Raw genomic sequence first — 26,056 nt, forward strand, 5'->3', positions numbered from 1 at the left:
ACATGTGTCAACTAGTTATTAATATCTTTCTAAATTAAGTAACAAAAGTACATAATTTAGTTGTTTGATATATTTATCTTCTTTTCTTTTTTTCAGAAGTTAATTAAATGTGGTTTTTTTTACATCAAGTCTTGTACAATTTGGGTTCCAGACATCAGTCCAGATAACTATTTCACTGTGTGTCCTCTATCTACAACCTTTTATTGAGTAGAATGAAGTGGCTGAATTGCTGAGCACTAAATATAGCCTTTTGATGTAAAGTTGATGCCAGTCCTCGAGACCAGTTAATCTTGGTGTTGCGGGGTGTGTGCAGACCACGGCAGATGTGATCCTGGAAAGACCTGTCACTTGCTGAGCAAAGGGAGACATCTCTAACCATTTCACCAAAAAGGACTGGAAGGAGATTACATTTAATTTCAGTTTTCTTAAAGGATCTGCACCATTTAACACAGGTAACCTTATTTGTTCATGAAAGTGTCGAGAAAATCTATTGTTTAATGATGGAAGCCATGAGAAAATATTGCTATTTACATTCAAGACATGTCAAAATGATGTGTTAATTTTCTTAATCAAAGTATAATTTGATACAAAGTAACAATCCAAAAATATTTTATATTCAAGTTTTCTCTATTATTCTCAAAGTTTTGTCTGGTGGATGATGTACATAGATGTAACATTAGTAAATGTTCAATATCAGTATTGAAATATCATAAATAAAGATACAAAGACTTCATTAAGTTTTAAATTTAAAATAATTGACATGCCGAAGGAAACAGCATGTGTAAAATAGGTTAAATGTATATTTCCCTCTGGTAATTTTCCATTAAAAAAAACTTTGAGTTATAGTATGGAGAATATTTGGTAAAGACTTCTTTTATTTTCTCAGTAATTCCTGATTATACATTATATTGAAGTCCAAATGGTTTGACATTATGCCCGAGTTATTAAGATAGTTTAAATTTATTAAGACAATATTACCAGTCAAGGTGACTTATGATCTTTGACACTGAAGAACTAAGTGACTAGATTTTCATATATTAATGTGTGCTCTGCTTATTACAGTTTTCAACTGTAAGGAAAAGCGTACACAATGCAATCACACAGCACCCTCACAAAGGAATTAAAGCAACAAGCATCAGCCATTGTAAAAGAAATCCAAGGAAATGGTAGGATGCTGTTACATTTCTAAAGTCAACCTGATAACTGAAAGGCTTTAAAATGCTACCCTGTCTATTATCAAATGTTAGCATTTGTGTGTATGTATTTTACCAAAAATAATTTAATGGAATAGCTTTACTGACTATGGTAAGTAATCCTTTTGTCATTACCACTGTCCTTTGAAAGTTATTTTTGGTTCGAACAACTGTGTGTAGCTGTAGAGTGCTGAGATCTTTGACAGCTGACGTACACTCTCAATATACAGCCCTTCTGACCTATGTTCGAAATTAGATCAGTAACAGCCTCATTTACAAAAGACATTTCCTTCAGGGTGTGGGGCTATGTGTCCATAAAGTTACCTTGAAATGGCCACCCATCAAATCAGGAAGCTTTCACTGTTTGCATTTGCTCGTCAATGCCTCAGTAATCACGTAGTCATGCAGAATGCCTTATCTCATTTCACAACAGGTTAAAGTCACACAAAATTCTGCTTATAAATATGCAGTTCAGTTCAATTCAATTATATTGCCCATTTGGAAATTCATTGCAGGTACATTGTTTGTTCAATAGAAATCACATGAATTTGTAAATTTCAAATTTCAAGGTGAGTTGATGTCACCAACAACACTGGGCTGAATTTGAGTGAACCAACATTCCGAAGCTTTGTGGTGGTGCAAACACAGGTTTGGTGCTCCTAAGTGTTTCTTCACAAGATAGGGGGAGAATATCAAAGGGAAAAAACAGCACAATTTGTGCCCTTTTAACTGTAGGATGTACATTGACAGGGAAGCCAAAGCACTGGGGAAAAGTTTTAAATAGTTCATCTAAATCCAAAACAAGCCGATATAATTCCTTCACTTTTAGTTTAATCCTGACGCTGACACACAATCCTGGAAAATTTCTGCTTCCCTGGGTTGACCAGATTTTTAGGTTTTCACCTTCAACATTGTGGAGTTTAAACAAATATTAGCATTACAGGAATAAATACAAGGGGCTCCAATAGCCAAACGTATCTTATTCCACATGTGTCCACATTGTTAAACTCATGCAAAATTGTGTACCCTAACACAGTTAAAATTAACATTCTTGCAATTTTAATTTTAATCCACCTCAGGCAGATAGGGTAAAAGGTGGTGGATGTTAAGGATCCAAGGTAATAATAGCTTGAGCACTCTCAACCAGTGTTGAATTGATGGATGTCCATAGTACAAAAGTTCCTTTATATTTGATATAGTTCAACCTAATGCTTCAGTTACAATCAGATAATTATAAATGTAGGCAATGTGGTAAATTGAATTATAATCATTGCACAATAAAAGATACCTTTCTGAGACTGAATTTCAGATATTTGATTAGGCTAATATATAGAGAATTCTATATTTCTTCTAACCCATGCAGTACATGGCTAAGAATTAAGCACAGACAATTCATCTTCCATTAATTGGTATTTGCACCTCTCCCCTCTGAGAAACAATTGGTGTTATGTTGCAACTTGCTGTCTGTCCATAAAACCAGTGTTGTGGTCATTATAGAAACTATATGACTTTAACCCCATAATGCTTTTACAATAGATACTAACAATGAATGGTTGCTCCGTCAGATATATAACAGAAAATTCTGAACAACTCAGCATCTATGAAGGAGAGAAACAGAGTTAATGGGCTGAATTATGTGCTGAAGGCAGGCTCCCTGTACCCCAGCATAAATGTCAAGTGCGAGCCACCTCCACTGGCCAGCTCACATTTTAAATGTTGTGACTGATGGGCCTTTAATTATTTTGAGGTGAAAATTCCACCCCTTTCCAGGGGGACTCAAAGCGCTGCTGGCCAATCAGAGGTCAGCAGCTCTGCAATACCAGCAGCACCCTCAGGGGTGGAGGCCACTGCCAGTACTCTAACTAAGATTGACCTCCAGGCAGCCTCTGGGAAGGGAAGTGAGGGGGGGGGTCAGGGGCTATGATCGATAGGTTCGAGGGGGATGCGGTTACTGAAGGAAAATTTGTATTGGGACCTGAAAAAGGGAAACAATTCTCCCCTTCACTGGCTAAGAAGCACAGGAACAAACTGGCCAATTAAGGCTGAGCAGGGGCAGGATAATGTACTTAAGTGGACATCAATTGCCCACTTGATGACATCAATTGGGCTATGGGTGAGTGGCCCACCGATGTCTCTCCACTGCCCATAAAATCATGGTGGGCCCACCTCTGATGGCATGGCACCCGATTTTATCAGCACTCCACCTGTTTCCTGCCAGTAGAATCCAGGCTAATGTTTTCAGTTGTAATAGATGATTGATCATTGTTTTTACACTTTTGGTAACAAGTTGAAAACATACCTTAAACATTCAAATTTTTAAAAGAACTTTTCTTGTATCTGTCAGCTCTGTTATCTGCATTGTGATTGTTGAATCTGTTCATTCTTGTCCTCATTAGTTAAATGTGTACATCTCTGTATTTTCCAACTGTTCATTTTCTACTCTTATTATTCACCAATAATATTATTCAAATCTTTATCCCAGTTTCAATTTTCTCTCCGAAAAAGAATTATCTGACATAAAGCAATCTCTCTATAGGGTGAGGTTGGATTGGGACACCATTAAACATACACTTCATCTAAGACATTCACACACTGTTGTAAATCATTCTTACATGTATTCCTTTCCACCACCACTTTTGTTCAAATTTGAATTAAACATTGTTTTAATTTAATTTTCTTTTTTTAAAATCGCTCAAAACAAGCCTTGTTTCATGCACACCCCTACAACGACTATGAGCTGTCTTCCATCCTCTACCTAGAACTCTTATGCTTAACGATCCTGTTGACTTCTCTTCAGTCTGCAAGCAATGCTGAAGAAAATCCACTTTCTTCAATAAAGATTTTAGAGTGGGAGCCCAGATAGGCCAAAGAAACATGAGCTAACTTTTGAGAAAGGAAACGCATCAAAATTGTTTTAAGGATACTGGAAGGCGTTTAAATTTGTATCATAAGACTCAATTTCAGATATGACAGTTCTGGAACCTAGGAGTCAATCAAGTTGCCAGACTCTCAACATTGAGGTGTCTACCATTGAATAGTTATCTAAACTTTAATTCTGTGTAATTTAATACCAAAAACAAAAAAAAGATTTGACAGATTTAGTTTGTATTAACTAATGATATTATTGCCAGCACCCTATAAAAAAACGACAGATTCCACTATCTGAACGTGCTGCACACAGCTGTTGCTGAAAATTTAAGTTACAAACATCCGTCAGTAATTTGATCACATTGTCCCACACTATTAAATGTCAATCCTGATTATTTGAGTGTGACATGGTGAGTTGGAAGTCAAACACATAAATAGACTACAATTTTTTATCATCTCAATTGCATTTCCTTTTCCATGCCTGGCGGCATGGTGGCACAGTGGTTAGCACTGCTGCCTCCCAGCACCGAGCTCAGTGACTCTGTGTGTGGAGTTTGCATGTACTCCCCCTGATTGTGTGGGTTTCCTCTGGGTGCTCAAGCTTCCTCCCACAGTCTAAAGATGCGCAGGTTGGATTGGCCATGATAAATTGCCCCTAAGTATCCAAAGATTAGGTGGGGTTATGGGAAAGGGCAGGGGAGTGAGCCTATGTAGAGTACTCTTTCAGAGGGTCGGTGGAGACTCAATAGGCCGTATGAACTCCACCTGTACTGTAGTGATTCTATGATTAGCAAATACTGCTGCCTCTCACCATTGTTACTTATCGACAGCACGAGTGTTTTACCTTTTTGAAGTTACTTGCCACTTGGCAAGCAGAACCCTTTTTCAGAACCCATTTGAACTAATTTCTTAGTAAAACCTTTAACTTGGAGGAACAATGGGCGCGATTCTCCCAAAAGGAAACAAGGTTTGCTAGCGAGCGCATTTAGCCACGTGTTTCCCATCACTAGCCGTGCCAAGAACCACATGGCTTATTCAACACCACTCACATTAAATAAGGGGCCTAAATGGGGGACACATGGCCATAGCCCCATTTTGTACAGTGGGGAGCTCTGCTCACCGGAACTCCCCAGTATAGCGAGAGATCAGGACGCCATTTTTAAATGACGTCCCGATCTCCAAGGCCCACGAAACGATCTCAGATCTCCTCCTCCTCCTCTCCCCCAGCCTGAACAAACTATGGCAGCCAGGTGCCCAAGTAACACCACCAGTGCCAGGACACCACTCTGAACAAAGGGTATGCAGCTGAGGGTCTCCAATCCCCAGGGCGACTCCCATGAGTGCCGTGTTGTCTGGTCCCTGTTTGTGGGAACCAGTGCTGAACATGGCTTGCCCGAGGTCTCCCAGGCAAAGGGGATGAATCCCAAAGCCTCAGGTACCTCGGGAATATGCACATTAGAGTGAGGCTAGCTATCTCGCTCTAATACGCAGATTTGCCAAAAAGTGATCCTGCCCACAGTTAGCGGGATTTACATTGCAACGTCTCGTGAGATTACGTTAGTCTTGCAAGGCGTGGCGAGCCGGGTAGATCCCGGGAGCGGGGTCACCCGGCTTTCAGCGGCCCCACTGCACCGCGGTGAACTGCGTTTCCGGCGCAGCCTGACCATTAGATTGTGCCCAAGGAATCCTAAAAAGAAACAAAATATAGACACAGGACTGGTACATAAGATGAGCAAATCAGAGATCAAGGAACATCTATAACAGCCTATAAAGAACTTACAGAAAAAATAAAGCCGAATTAAAAAAATGAAGGGTGGAACAATTAGCGATGGAAGGATAAACTCACTATTTGTAAGCTGATGAGTAAATCATCCTTTTTTCAATCCTGGAACAAGCAACTCAGAAGAGTAGGTAGGAATGGGCCTTGTGGACTTCTGGTGGCGGCTGTGAGGGAGTAGGTCGCACGTTTGGTGGCTCCCGTTTCGGTCGGACTTTTGGACCTTTTCCCCCGACTTTTTTGCGCTTTTGAGCGCGGAACTGGAAAGCAATAGTACAGGACCACATAGAATTGTATGTACCTAAGAAGCCAGAGGGACCGTAAACAGCAGAAGAAGTGGGCAAGGGCACAGTGGAGGCTGTGAGAGAGACCAGCTTGGCTGGTGTTCAGAGCAAGGAGCCGACAGCCCAGCCCACAATGGAGCAGCTGCTGCAGACTATGCAGGAGGGCTTTTTGGCTCTGAAGCGTGACAACTTGGAGCCGCTACAGAAGTCGATTGACTGGATGGGAAAAAGGCTGGATGATCAGGCTTAGAAACTCCAGCAGTTGGAGAAGTCAGTGGAGGAGCAGGCTGACTTTCAAACGGTGGCGGATGTGGAGATTCGGAGGCTGAGGGACCAGCAAAAAGTGCTTCTGGAAAGGCTGGAGGACCTGGACAACAGATTTCTCGCCGGCAGAACGTGAGAATCGTGGGCATCCCGGAGGGGGCGCAGGGGCTAGAGGCTGCCGCATATGTGGAGGGTATGTTTCAGAAGTTGCTGGGGAACGAGGTGTTCCCGCGCCCGCCGGTGGTGGACAGGGCACACAGAGTGCAAGTGAGGCAGCCGCAACGAGGGGTCCCCCACGAGCGATGGTGGTACGCTTTCACAGGTACCTGGACAAGGAACGGGTGCTGCAATGGGCAAAGAGCACACAAAGCTGTACTTGGGACAATACCACCCTGCGTGTTTACCAAGGTTTGAGCGCTGAGGTGGCCAGGAGGAGGGGAGGCTACAGGCAAGTGAAGGAGATACTGTATAAAAACAAGGTGAAATTCGGGCTGCTTTTTCCGGCGCGACTGTGGGTTACAAATGAGGGTCAGCACCACTATTTTGAGGAACCCGAAGAAGCGATGGACTTCGTTAAGAAGCAAGGGCTGGCCCTGAGCTGAGGACATTTGGACTCATGTTAGAACTTTTAAGTACATGTGGTGTCTCTCCCGTTTTGAAAATTGCCTGCATGTTTGGGTCCGTTTTTGTTGTTTCTTTTTTCGACCTTTTTAGGGTGTTGGAAGGTGGTAGGATGTGTTCTTTTTTGCGTGGTTTACCTGAATGTTTCCTGTTTGGGCTCTTTGATTAGTTGGAGTTTGGCTAGGGGGAAAATAATAAAGAAAACAGTTAAAAGGGTTGGGTAAAAATGGATGCTTCAGGGAAACTTTGTGCAATCTTTTTCTGTGTCTGTATGGGAAGAACTGAGAGTGCCTGTTATTTCTTATCTCTTTTTTCCTTCTTGTTTAACTTGAATTGTGCTATTGTGGGGGTTGTTTATGACTTGTATAGAGTGTTTGCTTAAGTAGGGCTGATCTGGGGAAGTGGTATGGATGGGTCGGAGGAGGGGTGACTTGGAACAATGGGTGGGAGACGTGCTGGCGCCGAGGCTGGGAGGCCCAGGCTAGCTGAGTGGAGCTAGTCAACGGTAGCCGAGGTGGGGTGTGTGCATATAGTTAGATTAGAGCAGGGGTTAGGTGATATGATGGTGTTGCTGGGGGTGTGGGGGGGGGGGGAGTCGTTCTGCTGATGGGGATAGAAACTGGGCATGGCAACAGCGAGGAGGTCATGGGTGGAGCCAGTCAGGAGGCGGGCAAGATGAAGTGTGACACATGGCTGGGGGGCTGGCCAAGGAAAGGGGATGGCTGATCGACAAAGGGGGGGGGGGGGGGAAGTGCCCCGCAACCAGGCTGATCACCTGGAATGTTAGAGGGTTAAACGGGCCAGTGAAGAGGACGCGTGTGTTTGCGCATCTGCAGGTTCTGAAGGCGGACATAGTCTTGCTGCAGGAGACGCACCTGAAAGTGGCAGACCAGGTTAGGTTAAGGAAGGGCTGGGTCAGTCAGGTCTTTCATTCGGAGCTTGATTCTAAGACGAGGGGGGTTGCGATCCTGATTAATAAAAGGGTACAATTTGAGGCGGAGGGCACAGTCGTGGATGGGCAGGTTCGTTATGGTGAGGGGTAAGCTCAAAGAGGTGAGAGTTGTCCTGGTCAGTGTGTATGCCCCTAATTGGGATGAAGTGGATTGTATTAGGAGGATGCTAGGGAAGATCCCCGACTTGGACTCGCGTATGCTGATCATGGGCTGGCGCTTTAATACAGTCCTGGACCCGAGCCTGGACCGGTCATGTTCAAGAACGGGCAGATTGCCAGCGATGGCAAAGGAACTGAGAGGGTTCATGGAGCAAACGGGGGGAGCAGATCCGTGGATATTTAGCCGGCCGACGTCGACGGACTACTCCCACGTCCACAAGGTGTATTCCCGAATTGACTACTTTGTTGTGAGTAGGGACCTGTTGGCCGGAATGGTGGGGGCAGAATATTCGGTAATTGCCATATTGGACCATGCTCCACACTGGGTAGATAAAGTTACTTGCCACTGCAGTTTTGTAAGGACAGCTTTCAGCGCCCACCATGGAGGCTGGAAGTTGGACTACTCGAGGACGAGGCGGTGTGTGAGAGGCTGAGGAAGTGTATGCAGAATTACCTGCAGGTGAACGAAACTGGAGAAGTCTCGGCAGCGGTGCTCTGGGAGGCACTGAAGGCAGTGGTGAGAGGGGAGCTGATTTCAATCCGGGTGCACAGGGACAGGACAGACAGGGCAGAAACAGACCGACTGATTAAGGAAATTCTACGGACGGACAGGAGTTATGCGGAATCCCCGAGGCCAGAGTTACTCAGGAAACGACAGACGCTGCAGGCCGAATTTGGGGTGCAGACTACAGGCAAGGCTGTAGAGCAGCTTAGAAAGGTAAAAGGTGCGATTTATGAGAATGGGGAAAAAGCCAGTAGAATGTTTGCGCAACAACTAAGGAAGAGGGAAGCGGCTAGGGAAATAGGGAGGGTAGTGGATGGGGAAGGTAATCCAGTGTGTGAACCGGCAGGGCTGAACAAGGTCTTTAGGGACGTTTATAGAAAGCTGTACACTTCGGAACTACCCGGGGGACCGGGGGGGATGAGGCGATTCCTGGACGGACTGACCTTCCCAAGAGTGGGGAGGGGGTTGGTGGACGGACTGGGGGCCCTGGTCAGGATTGAAGAGGTGTTGGGGGGCCTGAAGGTCATGCAGTCGGGTAAAGCCCGGGGGCCGGACCGGTATCCGGTGGAGTTTTACAAAATGTTTGCCAGGATAGTGGGGCCGGTGCTGGTCAGGGTCTTTAACGAGGCAAGAGACATAGGGAGTTTACCCCCGACGATGTCGCAGGCCACCATCTCGCTCATTCTGAAACGGGATAAGGACCTGGAGGCCTGTGGGTAATACAGGCCGATCTCTTTGATTAACGTAGACGCCAAGTTACTGGCCAAGATTCTGGCGACCAGAATTGAGGACTGTGTCCCGGATGTAATTGTGGAGGACCAAACCGGGTTTGTAAAGGGGAGGCAGCTGGTGGCCAACCTAAGAAGGCTGCTCAACGTGATTATGATGCCCCCCGAGAGTAGGGAGGTAGAGATAGTCGTAGCCATGGATGCTGAAAAGGCTTTTGACTGGGTCGAGTGGGATTATCTGTGGGAGGTTCTCGGACGGTTTGGGTTTGGGGCGGGGTTCATCGACTGGGTTAGGCTATTGTATCAGGCCCCGGAGGCGAGTGTAAGGACGAACAGGACGACATCGGACTACTTTAGACTGCGCCGTGGGACAAGACAGGGCTGCCCTCTCTCCCCACTGCTGTTTGCGCTGGCCATAGAGCCGCTGGCAATTGCACTGAGAGTTTCTAGGGGCTAGAAAAGGCTGGTCCGGGGGGGAGTGGAACATAGAGTCTCGTTATACTACGCAGATGATCTGCTGTTATGTGTATCGGACCCAATGGTGGGAATGGACAGTATTATGGCAACCCTGAGGGAATTTGGCTGGTTCTCCGGATACAAACTGAACATGGCTAAGAGCGAGTTGTTTGTAATTCAGGCGAGGGGCAGGAGAGTAGGCTGAAGGGGTTGCCGTTCAGGCTAGTGGGGGAGAGTTTCCGATAGTTGGGGATTCAGGTGGCACGGGACTGGGGCAAGTTGCATAAGCTTAACCTGTCCCGACTGGTGGTACGAGTGAGGGAGGAGGTCCGGAGGGATGCGCTCCCGCTGTCATTGGCGGGGAGGGTGCAGACTATTAAGATGACGATTCTCCCGCGGTTCTTGTTTGTTTGTCAGTGTCTCCCCATCTTTATCCCGCGGTCCTTATTTAAGAGGCTGAATAAAATTATTCTGGGATTTGTATGGGCAGGAAAGTCCCCGCGGGTGAAGAGGGTGATGCTTGAAAGGAACAGAGGGGAAGGGGGGCTGGCGTTGCCGAACTTCAGCAACTATTACTGGGCGGCCAACATAGCGATGGTAAGGAAATGGATGGTGGGTGCAGGGTCGGTTTGGGAGCGGATGGAGGCTGCTTCGTGCAGGGGCACTAGCTTAGCAGCCCTGGTCACGGCGCCTCTGCCACTTTCGCCGGCACGGTACTCCACTAGTCCGATAGTGGTGGCGGCTCTTCGGATCTGGGGCCAGTGGAGGAGGCATGTAGGGGAAGTAAGAGCATCGGTGTGGACCCCAATCTGCGGCAACCACCGATTTGCCCCGGGGAACATGGATGGGGGGTATCGACTGTGGAGGAGGGCGGGGATTGTGAGGATGGGGGATCTGTTCCTGGAAGGGACCTTTCCGAGCATGAGGGCGCTGGAGGAGAGGTTTGGGCTGGCGAGAGGGAATGACTTTAGATACTTACAGGTGCGGGGTTTTGTACGCAGACTGGTGCCGTCCGTCCCACATCTCCCGCCGAAGGGCAGGCAGGACAGGGTAGTTTCTAGGGGAGAGGTGGGAGAGGGTAGAGTCTCAGATGTCTACAAGGAACTAATGGGAGCTGACAAAGGACCTGAAGCTGAAGTGGGAAGAGGAGCTCGGGAGGGGAGATGGAGGATGGTGTCTGGGCAGAAGCCCTGAACAGAGTAAACACGACCGCAACATGCGCCAGGCTCAGCCTGATCCAGTTTAAGGTCATGCACCGGGCCCACATGACGGTTGCCCAGATGAGCAAATTCTTCGGGCTGGAGGACAAGTGTGCTAGATGCAGAGGAGGGCCGGCTCATCACGTGCACATGTTCTGGTCGTGCCCTAAATCAGGGGGTATTGGCAGGGATTCGCAGATGTCATGTCCCGGGTATTGAAAACTGGGGTGGTAATGAGTCCTGAGGTGGCAATTTGGGGGGTTTCGGAAGACCCGGGAGTCCAGGAAGAGAGAGAGGCCGACGTTCTGGCCTTTGCTTCCCTGGTAGCCCGGCGACGAATACTGTTAGCATGGAGGGACTCAAAGCCCCCAAGGGCTGAGGTATGGCTATCGAACATGGCGAGCTTTCTTGGCCTAGAGAAAGTCAAGTTCGCCTTGAGAGGTTCGCTACTAGAGTTTGCCTGAAGGTGGCAGCCATTTATTGACTTCTTCGCAGAGGAGTAAGCGCAGCAGGTTAAGGGGGGTGGGGGGTGGATTTGTTTAAAAAAAAGAATGGGCCTTGTGATATTCAATATCCTCTTTCCGTGGATTTGCTTGAAGAGCTATTCTTCAGTGATAAAAGAGGACTTTATACCACATTTAAAGTATCAAACCGGAATCAAATTAATACATGATTAGACATCTGACTAACAATTGTGTTAACTAAAAGTTGTTGGAAAAAGGCTGGACTAGTCTTTAATTTTCTAATTTATAGATAAACAAATGTCTCAAGCTTCCTCAATCATCTCATATTGGTCGCAAAGCCCAGCCAGTACTTATTGGTGCCACAGGTCTCTGCCAGCCAGCATGTCACATGAATACCGTTTCTGTCCACAACTTTGAAGTCAGTATTGAGGATAGAAAGGACTTCGGATTGTGATAAGAATATTTTTGACTATTGTTTTTACAAATCTACACCTAAACCATATTACCAGCAGGATAACAAAACAGCAGATTTACTTCCAAAAGTGGATTTGCATTGTAATACAATATTTTTCCAAATCCTGAAACATCCATCTTGCAGTCTGACTTGCAAATATTATTTTAAACCTTGAATTACTGAGCATATGATCTGTTAGCAGTCTACTAAGTTATGTGGCTGATAACTGTGTGACTGGTATAGAACATACAGTGCAGAAGGAGGCCATTCGGCCCATCAAGTCTGCCCCGACCCACTTAAGCCCTCACTTCCACCCTATCCCCGTAACCCAATAACCTCTCCTAACCTTTTTTGGTCACCAAGGGCAATTTACCATGGCCAATCCACCTAACCTGCATGTCTTTGGACTGTGGGAGGAAGCCAGAGCACCCAGAGGAAACCCACACAGACATGGGGAGAATATGCAGACTCCACACAGACAGTGACTCAGCAGGGAATCGAACCTGGTACCCTGGCGCTGTGAAGCCACAGTGCTATCCACTTGTGCTACCTGTATGCCTCAGGCATTAAAAATCTCAAAATAAAAGCATTTGAAACTTTTAATGTCAGAACTTTTATGTAAAACTTAGAGATCTTGTACAGTACTAATAAGTCTGTCAGTTTCTGCAACTTTGATTGCAAAATCAATCTATAAGTGCTCGATCTTCGCTCCTGGGTCAGTGTGCAGAGGTTTTTTTTTTGATTGTATCTTATTCCAAACTTATTCAAACGGTTACACAATATAAAAAATCCGGAGAACGTATTCCTCACCACACAATTGTACAGTTTGTACAATTTTCCCCCCCATTTTCACCCTCCTCCACTCACCCCCCCCCCCCCCACCCCCCGTGATGAACAATTCCTCAAACATGATCATGAACATCCCCCACCTTGCCTTAAAGCCCTCCGCTAAACCCCTCAATTCGTATTTGATCTTTTCTAGTCGGAGGAAGTCATAGAAGCCTCCCTGCCAGGTCGCCATCCCCAGTGGCATTGCCGACTGCCATTTCAATAAGATCCTTCGCTGGGCAATCAGAGCGATGAAGGCCACAACATCGGCCTTGCTCCTCTCCATCAGCTCCGACTTCTCCGATATCCTAAATATCGCCACCGAAGGGTCTGGCGCAACCTCCTCCCCCACGATCCTCGTTAGTGCTGCGACCACTCCCGCCCAGTATTTCTCTAGCTTATTGCAGACCCAAAACGTGTGTGGTTTGCTGGTCCACACTCATTCTTCTCGCATTCGTCTGCCACTCCCTGGAAGAACCCACTCATTCTTGCCCGAGTCATATGCACCCTATGTACTACCTTGAAATGTATCAGGCTCATCCTCATGCACGAGGAGGTCGCGTTTACCCTGTGTAGCGCCTCGCTTTACATTCCCCAATTTATCTCCCCTCCTAACTCCTCCTCCCACTTCTCCTTATTCTTCACCACCTTCCTGCTCTTCCAGCCACCAATATATGTCGCCGATCCTGCCCTTCCCTTCCACGTCTGGAAGCAACAGTCGCTCCAACAGGGCATACTTCGGTAGCTTGGGGAACTCTTTCAAAACTTTCCGCGCGAAGCCACTTAACTGCAAGTGTCTAAACTCACTTTCTCTTGGGAGCTCTGACCTCTCCTTCAGTTCCTCTATACTAGCAAACATTTCTTCCCGGTACAGATCCCTCACCCTAACCAGCCCCACTTCTGTCTACTTCCTATACATACCGTCTGTCCCCTCCGGCTCAAATCCATGATTTTCGCACAGCGACTTTAACACCGACATCCCCCCATCCTAAAATGCCTCCTCAACTGGTTCTAGGCGTTCACTGTAGAATGCACTGCTGGGCTCTCCATATATTTCCTTGGCATCAGTGGCAATGCCGCCGTCACCATAGCACTCAGGCTGGACAAGATGTTTTCTCCATCTTAACTCATTCTGCCCCCTCTCCTTCTCACCCCCGCCTCACCTACTCTTCATTCACCGCCCAATAATAATGCAGCAGGTTTAGGTGTGCAGAGATGGGACATTTTCAGACTCTGCAAACTCAATTAGGGAGAAAGAGGCCTGGAAAGTCAAGTTTTCATTCTGAGGGAACAAGCTGGATTAGAAGTTGGGTTCGCAATCCCTGAAATGATTGCAGAGGCAGTCGGGAACGGAGGAGGACTGGTTGGAAGGCCTGCCCTGGTGTCCTGGCACTTTGTTGAAAAACTCGCTCCAGCCCTCACCTCTCACACCCCCTCACCCCCACACACACTCCCCCGACCACATCCATGCCAACCTATGTCATTTTATTCCCCTCTCCCCATCCTGAATGGACCCCATAGCTCCCATACCATCCTAGCCTCTCTACACACCCCATATGGCTGTTCATACCTCCAATGACACCCTCTACCCTTCTACCTCCTCCCAAAGCCGATCATACTCCCTATGTCAAACTATACCTACACCAGACCATAAGCCACCCACATGGCCACTCCTGCTCCTTTGCCAGCCTATGCTTCTCCATCACCCTCCTAGTCCCTCATATCGCCTATGCCAACCCATGCCTCCACTCATCTCCATCATCCTTATAGCCTCTACACCAACTTAGTACCAACACATGCCAACTCGTCCAACCACCACCTCCATGCCATCTCATATAATATCCACCATGGATAAACCTCAAGAACTCTGTAGATAAAAACCTTGCATTTATTTATGACAATACTCTTTATCAAAACTCTCATTGATAAAAAAAAATCAATACATTGATAATCCTTCAACTAATTTCCTTTGAAAGCGAACAATTCTGTTCTATAATCACTTGGAGCTGTCATTGAGGCTGCTTATTTAACAGGCACCCCACAGAGATGTAAATCAGTCATGCAGCACAAATTCTAAAATGAATAAGCACTGAATTTTTTTAACTCAACTTAAAAAAAAATTAAAGCAGTTCTGATAAGTTCTGACGAGCTTTAGTCTCAGTGAGACTTGACAGTTCTTTTACATTTTTTACATCTTGGAAACTCTATGATAGTTTTGACATTTATTTGACCGTGTTGACAGCTTGATAGTTATTTGACAGCTTTGAAAGTTCCAATGAGTTTATGCATTTTTTATGCACAATTGTGTTTACTCTTCACAATCGTAAAGGACACCTAACCTCTCACAAAGACCTTACCTCTCCTAAAGGGTGCCTTGCCTCTCACAAAGGGCAACTGGCCTCTCCCAAATCTATCCCAGGACCATATCCAAAAGGTACACTGGCTATCCAAATGAATCCGCTCATATGTGTCCTCACCTGCTATAATCTGCAGACTTTGGATTTCAGACATCTGCCTCACCAAGATCACGCATGAGTGGGAGGCAGCTGCATATTTATCAGTGCACAATGGATATGCAGTTTAGAACTCACCTGCATTTCCCCTACTAAATTTGCAGAGGCCACATTTGAGAGTCGGACTTTGCATTCAGGCTTCTGTCAATATTTGCATGCAGACAGACAGCCTCTGTGTGTGAAAATTCAGCCCAAATGTGATGAATCTATAAATGTCTGCCGTTGATACCTTTTGTAAAACATATCACCATACCCACTGAATACGAGCACAATATATAATGCAAATAATGATCTCCTTATCAATCTTCCAAGAGATGAAGCACATCAGATGGAAGTAACATTCCATATTTTCAACTTTGTTTCTGTAAAAGATTTCTGTTCACTAATCTGTGCTATTTTTCAGAATTAGATATGGACTATGGAAAAAAGATCAGCGTTCCCAAAGATATAATGTTGGAAGAGCTTTCTCTCCTTTCCAACAGAGGTGCCAGATTGTTTAAAAAGCGGCAAAGGAGATCTGACAAATACACATTTGAGGGATTCCAGAACTCAGTGAATTCACAAATAAACGTAGGTATTCACGCAAAATCTCCGATGGTTATATTGTCAATATTAGATTAACTGGAATCAAATTTGCTGATTTGAAAAAAAAATAACAAAACCTAGCTCAGTGCCTCTGTTGATAATTTTTGCATGGTATTTGAATTCTGGTTAATTTATGATTCAAGTGTAACAGCCCTGCAAACAGCACCAGCAGAGAACATCCCACACCACAGGCAAGAGACAACTTCATGTGCAGTACTTGTGTCCAACTCTGTCTTTCCAGAATTGGCTTGTTCAGCCATCAAATGAAGAGTAGCAGATCCTCCCATCTGACTTCATCAAAATTCTGAGGTTGCATTCCCATCATGTCTTGCAAACAGAAGAATGGCAAACACCAATCACGTATCTGAAAAAGGACCATGGGGCTTTATTAATAATGATGAAATATGTACACTTTCATTTGTTATCTCTGCCATTTCAAAATTGGGCCCAATTCAGCCCCATTTGATACATTTGCTCATAAAAAATATATATGCTGAATTAGTCTTGGGTTTAAATTCACCCGTCTCAGGAATAGGTATAGACTGAACATATACTCAGGCACAAAGAAAACAGTTCCTCAGGGTCTTGTGCAAGGCCCAACCATCTTAGGCTGCTTCATCAATGAGTTTCCTTCCATCATAAGGCCAGAAGTGGGATGTTCGCTGATGATCGCACAATGTTCAGCACCATTCGCAACTCCCCAGACACTGAAGCAGTCCATGTCCAAATGGAGAAAGACCTGGACAATATGCAGGCTTGGCTGACAGATAGTAAGCAACATTTGTGCCACACAAGTGCTAGGCAATGACTATCTCCGCCAAGAGAGAATCTCACCAACCTCCCTTGATGTTCAATGACTTTATCATTGCTAAATCCCCCTAGGGATTACCACTGACCAGAAACTGAACTGGACTAAACCTATAAATACTGTGGGCGGAACATTACCATATTTTTTCAAAGTGTCAGACTCAGACTGAAAACCAGCGTGTAGCTTTCCAGCTGCACAGACCAGTTTTCTCTCCAGACCTTGAGCCTCTCTGAGTAAATAAATTAGTGCACGTGGTTTATGCCATCACTCTGGTGGGGTGTGGCCTGGGAGAGCCGGCACTCAGCGCAACAGAGATTGAGACGTCATGTTTAAAGGATGTCCTGGTCAGTACTGAAGTGGAACTCTTCACCCCTACCATTGAGGTATCAGGGGTGTCATGATATGCAAACATGCAGTTAATGAACACATAGAATAGGACATGACCAATGAGCAGGCAGGACACTAAGGGGGATATCTCATTATAAAAGGGATGAGGCACTCACACCCCGCCTCTTTCCACAGACCAACATCTACAGAGTGAGACAGGCTGTATCCTCGGCATCACACCTGTTTAGGGGCTGTTTAGCACAGGGCTAAATCGCTGGCTTTGAAAGCAGACCAAGGCAGGCCAGCAGCACGGTTCGATTCCCGTAACAACCTCCCCGAACAGGTGCCGGAAAGTGGCGACTAGGGGCTTTTCACAGTAACTTCATTTGAAGCCTACTTGTGACAATAAGCGATTTTCATTTCATTTCACCCCAGCACGTGGCTTAGAGCAAGGCTGGTTCAATTAGACTGAGTTACTACATTTAGATTAGCAGAGAGTCGAACTCATTGAGAACTGTGCTAATAGTACAATAAATCACATTGAACTCACTTCAAAGTCTGGAGCATCTTTTACTCAAAACTGCATCAAGTGGCAGCTTGTGTTATTCCAAATTACATAACACAACATGATACCAGGAGTCTGTTCAATCTAGTTCGTTTAACTCAGCAAGATCCATGACGACCAGCGAATGTATACCGGCACAATGGAAAAGATTCAGGCTCCTCACCAGCTCAGGACCTCCGGCAATCTCAATGCCAACTGCGGACATTCAAGCAGAAATTTCAGCTTTACGTCGAAGCATCAGACCTCAATGGTGCGTCTGATGCACGAGAGATAGCTCTTCTCCTCACCACAGTGGGTGATCACGCCTTGGAAATATTCAACTCCTTTCTCTTCGACCAAGACCAGGACAAGACAAAGTTTCAGACCATCATGGCAAAGTTTGACAGCCACTGTGAGGTGGACACAACAAAATCTTCGAGTGCTACATATTCAAGCAGCGATTGCAAGGTAAAGACGAATCCTTCGACTCATATTTAACCAACCTTAGACTGCTAGCGCAATCCTGCAACTTCGGTGATCTCACTGACTCCATGATCAGAGGCCAAATCGTTTTTGGAGTTCATTCTGATCCTCTGAGAGAGTAGTTACTGAAGATCAAGCATATGACCCTGCCAGTCGCGATTGAAACATGCACTGTGCATGAGCACGCTGAAAATCGCTATTCCGAGTACAAAACGGCAGGAAATGATAGACGAGCCTCCCAGGAGGCGGAGAGTGTGCAGGCCATCTCCCGGATGCAGCGCCTCAACATTGACGAAAGCGGCCATTTTGCGCGCTCTTCCCGGGTCCCGACGCATGCGCGATGCGAACAGGATAATGAAGCGGGCGAAACCCGCACTGCGCAGGTGCAGACGTCTGAGAACCGCACTGCGCAGGTACAGACGTCTGAGGACTGCACTGCGCATGTGCAACGACGCACTGAGTGTCAAGACGCTAATGTCATGACGTGTTCGAACTGTGGCGCCACCCATTTAAAGAAACACTGCCGTGCAAGAGGCAGACGCTGTTTAAGCTGCGGGAATCCAGGCCACGATGCAGTCCGGTTCAGATCTGCACCACCAGTCAGGAGCCAGCGCTCCCAATTCCGACGACGGCGCATCCGGAGTGTGCAATAACGCCGACAGGATTCTGATCCCGGCAGTGCAACGGATCCAGATGATGAATGCCTGGACAACGCCTACCGTGTGGGCATTATTACAACGTGTGAATATGCCACATCAGACACATCGCAAGTCCAATCAATCCTAGCTGTGGATTCCGAGGACGAATGGCGAGCAGTGATGAAGGTCAACCACTGCCCCATCCAGTTCAAGCTGGACACAGCTGCCTCTGCCAACCTCCTCTCACAGGCAGACTTCAGACGCATTAAGAAGCCCCCCACGGTGCTTCCAGCTGCCTGCAAGCTCCTGGATTACAACGGGAATGTCATCACGGCACTGGGATCCTGCCATCTGCACATATCCAACCGACACACACAAGCACGGTTACGCTTTGAAATTGTTAAGCCAGACAGGGCATCTCTACTAGGTGCGCACGCCTGCAAGCAGCTGAACCTCATTCAAAGGGTTTACACCACAACATCCTCCCATGTGAATCTTCAGGCCGGCATCGACGACATCCTCGCCCAGTATCCAGATGTGTTCAACGGGATGGGCACGTTGCCTTATTGATACAAGATTCTGCTACGACCTGATGCCAAGCCAGTAGCCCACGCACCACGATGAGTCCCTGCTCCACTGAGAGAGCGCCTGAAGGCACAGCTCAAGGATCTTCAGCAAAAAGGCATCATAGCCAAGGTCACCGAACTGACTGACTGGGTCAGCTCGATGGTGTGCATAAAGAAGCCTTCGGGGGACCTGCGCATCTGCATTGATCCCAAGGATTTCAATAAGAATACATGCAGGAACACTACCCCATCCCGAAGTGGGAGGAACTCACGAGTGAGATGGCAACGCGCGCTTCTTCACCAAATTGGATGCATCACAGGGATTTTGGCAAATCCAGCTGGAAGAGTCCAGCAGAAGGCTCTGCACCTTCAACACGCCTTTTGGCAGATATTTCTACAATTCCATGCCATTTGGCATCATCTCGGCATCGGAGATATTCCATCGCGTCATGGAGCAGATGATGGAAGACATTGAAGGGGTTTGTGTGTACATGGACGACATCATCATCTGGTTCACGACCCCTGAAGAACATGTGTCCCGTCTCCAGAAGGTATTCCGCCGTGTACATGCCAACGGCCTAAAGTTAAACAGGTCCAAATGTTGTTTTGGCACATCGACGCTCAAGTTCCTAGGCGACCAGATCTCACAGCATGATGTGCGCCTGGACACAGACAAAATCGAGGCTATCGAAGCGATGAAGGTCCCTGAGGACAAAAAGGCAGTGCTGCACTTCTTGGGTATGGTCAATTTTCTGGGCAAGTTCATTCCAAATATGACCACACACACTACAGCCCTACGCAACCTGGTGAAAAGTCAACTGCCTTTGAGTGGAAGGCGGCACACCAGACAGAGTGGCTGGAGCTGAAAGCCAAGCTCCCCACTGCACCAGTCCTGGCATTCGTCGATCCGGACCAGGAGACAAAGATATCCACAGATGCGAGTCAGGATGGCATCGGTGCTTCAACGAGATGACTCATCATCCTGGGCACCAGTAGCCTACGCATCAAGGGCGATGACGCCCACTGAAACCAGATATGCACAGATTGAGTAGGAGAGCTTGGGTCTTCTGACCGGCATCCTCAAATTTCATGATTATGTCTACGGCCTGCTGACATTCACTGTCGAGACGGATCATAGGCCTCTGGTCCACATCATCCACAAGGACCTGAACGACATTAAGCCTCGGTTGCAGAGAATCCTGCTTAAACTTAGGAGGTATGACTTCAACTTGGTGTACACACCTGGCAAGGAGCTCATCATCGCTGATACATTGTCCCGCTCCGTCACCTCGCCCAGTGAGCCGCTGGAGATCATCCAGCACATCGAATCGCAGGTGCAACTGTGTGCTAGCACTCTCCCGGCGACAGATGAGAAGGTAGTTCTCATCCGTGATGAGACAGCCCCTCTTGCAGCGCGTCATCCACAACCTCACCAATGGCTGGCAGAAAGGGCAGTGCCCACAATTTTACAATGTGAAGGATGACCTGACGGTGATTGATGGTATCCTCCTCAAGCTGGACAGGATTGACATTCCGCTCAGTCTCCAGAGCTTGGTGCTGTGCCAGATTCATGAGAGATACCTGGGAGTCGAGAAGTGCAGACGCAGAGCCTGGCAAGCTGTCTACTGGCCCGGCATCAGCCAGGACATCATGAACATGGTCCTGAACTGTGCTACCTGTCAGCGGTTCCAGCCAGCGCAGAGCAAGGAGAGGCTCCAACAGCATGACATAGTGACCTCTCCGCAGTCCAAGGTTGGCATCGACCTCTTTCATGTGAATGGTCGTGACTACGTATTGATCATCGACTATTTCTCGAATTACCCTGAGGTGATGAAGCTCCCGGACTTCACCTCTCGGACTGTCATCAAAGCCTGTAAGGAGAAGTTCTCAAGGCAAGGCATCCCAATCACCGTCATGAGCGACAATGGCCCGTGCTTTAGCAGTTGAGAATGGTCCACGTTTGCCAGGTCATACAATTTCCAGCATGTCACCTCCAGTCCGCACTATCCGCAGTCCAATGGAAAAGTCGAGAAAGGGGTACACATTGTGAAACAGCTCATCTGCAAGGCCACGGACTCTGCTTCCGACATACACCTTGCACTACTCGCGTCCACTGGCATGTTGCCGGCTCAACCCCTGATGAACAGGGACCTGCGGGCGACGCTTCCAGCCATACACCTGCCCAACCTGGATAACCTCCCGGTGCTGCAGAAGATGCAGCAGCTCAGAGACCGTCAAAAGCAGGGCTATGATGCCCATGCCGCCGATCTGGCCAATGCCATCCCTGGCAGACACTGACAGGGTCAAGAGACCGGATGATGGGTTGACTGCCCCGGCTGTCATTGTTCGACAGCCGTGCCTCGCTCTTATGTTGTACGTATGGCTGATGGCTCCATCATGCAAAGGAATCGACGGGCACTGTGCAAAATTGCCTGCCCGCAACCACTTTCTCCTCCGTTTACATATGTTGAATTGCCACCTCCTGATACCTCGCACCACGAGGCCACCAGTCAGGCTTCCATCCCGCCTGTCAAGGCTCTGTCGTCCCCTCCGCCACCTCTCCGGCGGTCGACCAGGATCAGACGCAATCCTCAGAGACTGGACTTGTGAACGTTTGTTTTGTTTGCTCTGTTCTTTTGTCCTCCGTTAGTCACGTTAGACAGACTCATTCACCTGTAAATACATTCACGTACGCCAACAAAACATAAAAAAAAGGGAGATGTCATGATATGCAAACGTGCAGCTAATGAACACATAGAATAGGACACGACCAATGAGCAGTCAGGACACTCAGGGGTGATATCTCACTATAAAAGGGATGAGGCACTCACACCCTGCCTCTTTCCACAGACCAACATCTACAGAGTGAGACAGGCTGTATCCTCAGCATCACACTCCAGATCATGGCTGAGAACAAGGCTGGTTCAGTTAGACTGAGTTACGACATTTATATTGGCAGAGAGTCGAACTCATTAAGAACTGTGCTAATAGTTCATTAACACACATTGAACTCACTTCAAAGTCTGGAGCATCTTTTACTCAAAACTGCATCAAGTGGCAGCTTGTGTTATTCCAAATTACATAACACAACAGGGGGCTCCTCCCAACACCTCCGGATGATCAAAGGTCTCTCCGCCGCACCGCAGGAGTGCTACCAGCATTTCATCCCCTCAGTGCCTGCTCCTCCCCCATACATGCAAGTTCTCTCTCTCAGCCTGAAGTCTACCACCCCCACCTGCCCCTACCACACACAATGGGAGATCCTCTACGCCCATGGTGCCCCTACGAGAGTCCACCCCTTGCATTTCCTCCAGCACTGCCCCTTGGCACAGGTTGCCACCTCCAGGTTGGAGCTGTGCCAACCTGGCAGTGACAAACTGTGTCAGGGGGAAATTCCTGGTTTATCATAGAACACAGAACATAGAACATAGAATTGTACAGCACAGTACAGGCCCTTTGGCCCACAATGTTGTGCCAAACTAGTCTGAAACTAAGATCACATCAACCTACTCCCAATCATTCTAGTGCACTCCATATGCCTATCCAATAGCCGCTTGAAAGTTCCTAAAGTGTACGACTCCACTACCATAGCTGGGAGTGCGTTCCACGTCCCAACCACTCTCTGAGTAAAGAACCTACCTCTGACATCTCTCCTATATCTTCCACCATGAACCTTATAGTTATGCCCTCTTGCTACATCCACCCGGGGAAAAATTCGCTGAACGTCCCACTCTATCTGTCCCTCCCATCATCTTATACACCTCAATTAAGCCACCTCTCATCCTCCTTCGCTCCAATGAGAAAAGCCCTAGCTCCCTTAACCTTTCCTCATAAGACCTACCCTCCAATCCAGGACCTTTCAGCTCCAGCCACTCTGTCTGGTGTGCCGCCTTCCACTCAAAGGCAGTTGACTTTTCACCAGGTTGCGTAGGGCTGTAGTGGATTTTCACCAGGTTGCGTAGGGCTGTAGTGTGTGTGGTCATATTTGGAATGAACTTGCCCAGAAAATTGACCATACCCAAGAAGTGCATCCTGGTAAATCTTCTTTGCACCCTTTCCAACACTTCCACATCCTTCCTATAATGAGGTGACCAGAACTGCACACAATACTCCAAATGTATCTAAGCAAGGTCTTGTACAGTTGCAGCATAACCTCATGGCTCTTAAACTCAATCCCCCTGTTAATAAATGCTAACACACTATAGGCTTTCTTCATGGCTCTATCCACTTGGGTGGCAACTTTCAGAGATCTGTGGACATGAACTCTGAGATCTCTCTGCTCCTCCACATTCGCCAGAACCCTGCCGTTAACCCTGTAATCCGCATTCAATTTTGTCCTACCAAAATGAATCATCTCACACTTATCAGGGTTAAACACCATCTGCCACTTTTCAGGCCTGCTCTGCATCCTATCAATGTCTCTTTGCAGCCTACAACAGCCCTCATCATTATCCACTACTCCACCAATCCTGGTGTCATCAGCAAATTTACTAACCCGACCTTCAATTCTATCATCCAAGTTATTGATAAAAATCATAAATAGCAGAGGACCCAGCACTGGTCCCTGTGGCACACCGCTGGTAACTGGGCTCCAGGATGAAAATTTACCATCTACCACCATCCTCTGTCTTCTATGTGATAGCCAGTTACTGATCCAATCGGCCAAATTTCCCTCTATGCCATGCCTCCTTACATTCTACATGAGCCGACCATGGGGCACCTTATCAAACGCCTTACTAAAATCCATGTATACGACATCAACTGCTCTACCTTCATCTATGTACTTAGTTACCTCCTCAAAGAATACAATCAAACTTGTGAGGCAAGACTTACCCCTCACAAATCCGTGCTGACTATCCTGGATTAAGCTGTATCTTTCCAAATGATCATAAATCGTATCCCTCAGGACCCTTTCCAATAATTTACCTATGACCGAAGTGAGACTTATCGGCCTATAATTCCCAGGGCTATACCTATTCCCTTTCTTGAACAAGGGGACGACATTCGCCTTTCTCCAGTCTTCGGGCACTATTCCTGTAGACAGTGAGGACATAAAGATCAAAGCCAAAGGCTCTGCAATCTCATCCATCACTTCCCAAATAATCCTAGGATATATCCCATCAGGCCCAGGGGACTTATCTATACTCAGGCTTCTCAAAATTCCTAACACATCTTCCTTCCGAATATCTACCTTCTCCAGCCTACCAGCTTGTATCGCACTATCCTCCTCAATAACATGGCCCCTCTCCTTTGGGAACACTGAAGAAAAGTATTTATTTAGGGCCTCTCCTATATTTTCAGACTCCATGCACACGTTACCACTACTGTCCTTGACCGGCCCTAACTTCACCTTGGTCATTCTTTTACTCCTCACATAAGTGTAAAAAGCCTTGGGGTTTTCCTTGATCCTACCCGCCAAGGACTTCTCATGCCCCCTCCTAGCTCTCCTAAGCTCTTTCTTGAGCTCCTTCCTCGCTATCTTGTATTCCTCAAGTGCCCTAACTGAACCTTGTTTTCTCATCCTTACATAAGCCCCCTTCTTCCTCTTGACAAGACATTCAACCTCTTTTGTAAACCATGGTTCCCTCACTCGACCATTTCCTCCCTGCCTGACAGGGACATACATATCAAGGACACGCAATATTTGCTCCTTGAACAAGCTCCACATCTCAATTGTGCCTATCCCTGACAGTTCCTGTTTCCATCTTATTCTCCCCAATTCTTGCCTAATTGCATCGTAATTACCCTTCTCCCAGTTATAAACCTTGCCCTGCCGTATGTTCCTATCCCTCTCCATTGCTGTAGTGAAAGTCACCGAATTGTGGTCACTATCTCCAAAGTGCTCTCCCACAAACAAATCTAACACTTGGCCCGGTTCATTACCCAGTACCAAATCCAATGTGGCCCCGCCTCTTGTCGGTCTATCCACATATTGTGTGAGGAAACCCTCCTGCACACACTGGATTAAAACAGCCCTATCCAAACTATTTGAATTATAGTGGTTCCAATCAATATTTGGAAAGTTAAAGTCACCCATGACTACCCTGTGACTACCGCACCTATCCAAAATCTGCATTGCAATCTTTTCCTCCACATCTCTGATACTGTTTGGGGGCATATAGAAAACTCCTAACAAAGTGACCACTCATTTCCTATTTCTAACTTCAGCCCACACTATCTCAGTAGACAGATCCTCCTCAAACTGCCATTCTGCATCTGTTATACTATCCTTGATTAACAATGCTACTCCACCACCTCTTTTACCACCTTCCCTAATCTTACTGAAACATCTAAACTCCGGAACCTCCAACAACTATTCCTGCCCTGTTCTATCTACGTCTCCGTAATGGCCACAACATCGTAGTCCCAGGTACCAATCCATGCTTCAATCTCACCAACCTTATTCCTGATGCTCCTCGCATTGAAGTAGACACACTTCAAACCACCTTCATGTCTGCAGGTGCACTCTTGTGACCTTGGTACCTTCCTCAGTACTGAACTACCCTCAACTTACTGAACTCCAGCAACACTATCACCTGGACTACAAATCAGTTTCCCATCCCACTGTCAAATTAGTTTAAACCCCTCCGAAGAGCTGTAGCAAATTTCTCTCCCAGGATATTGGTGCCCCTCTGGTTCAGGTGTAACCCGTCCTGTTTGTACAGGTCCCACCTTCCCCAGAATGTGCTCCAATTATCCAAGTAACTGAAACCCTCCCTCCTACACCATCCCTGTAGCCACGTGTTAAACTGCACTCTCCCCCTGTTCCACACCTCGCTAGCACGTGGCACTGGCAGCAACCCAGAGATGACAACACGGTCTGTCCTGGCTCTCAGTTTC

The 26,056-nt window shown here is 47.0% G+C and overlaps 1 protein-coding gene across 1 annotated transcript in view; it reads left to right on the forward strand.

The window, feature by feature from the left end:
* The first annotated feature begins 296 nt into the window (after positions 1 to 296).
* Positions 297 to 26,056, forward strand: part of myoz2b (myozenin 2b) — an 83,836-nt gene continuing 58,076 nt past the window's right edge. Inside the window, exons 1-3 of the mRNA XM_072496185.1 lie at positions 297 to 452; positions 1,063 to 1,166; positions 15,669 to 15,835. Of these exons, the coding sequence (XP_072352286.1) occupies positions 1,091 to 1,166; positions 15,669 to 15,835 (243 nt within the window). The 5' untranslated portion in view covers positions 297 to 452; positions 1,063 to 1,090. The remainder of the gene's footprint in view (positions 453 to 1,062; positions 1,167 to 15,668; positions 15,836 to 26,056) is intronic.

This window comes from Scyliorhinus torazame, chromosome 3 (assembly GCF_047496885.1).
Source record: "Scyliorhinus torazame isolate Kashiwa2021f chromosome 3, sScyTor2.1, whole genome shotgun sequence".
Lineage (NCBI taxonomy): Eukaryota > Metazoa > Chordata > Chondrichthyes > Carcharhiniformes > Scyliorhinidae > Scyliorhinus > Scyliorhinus torazame.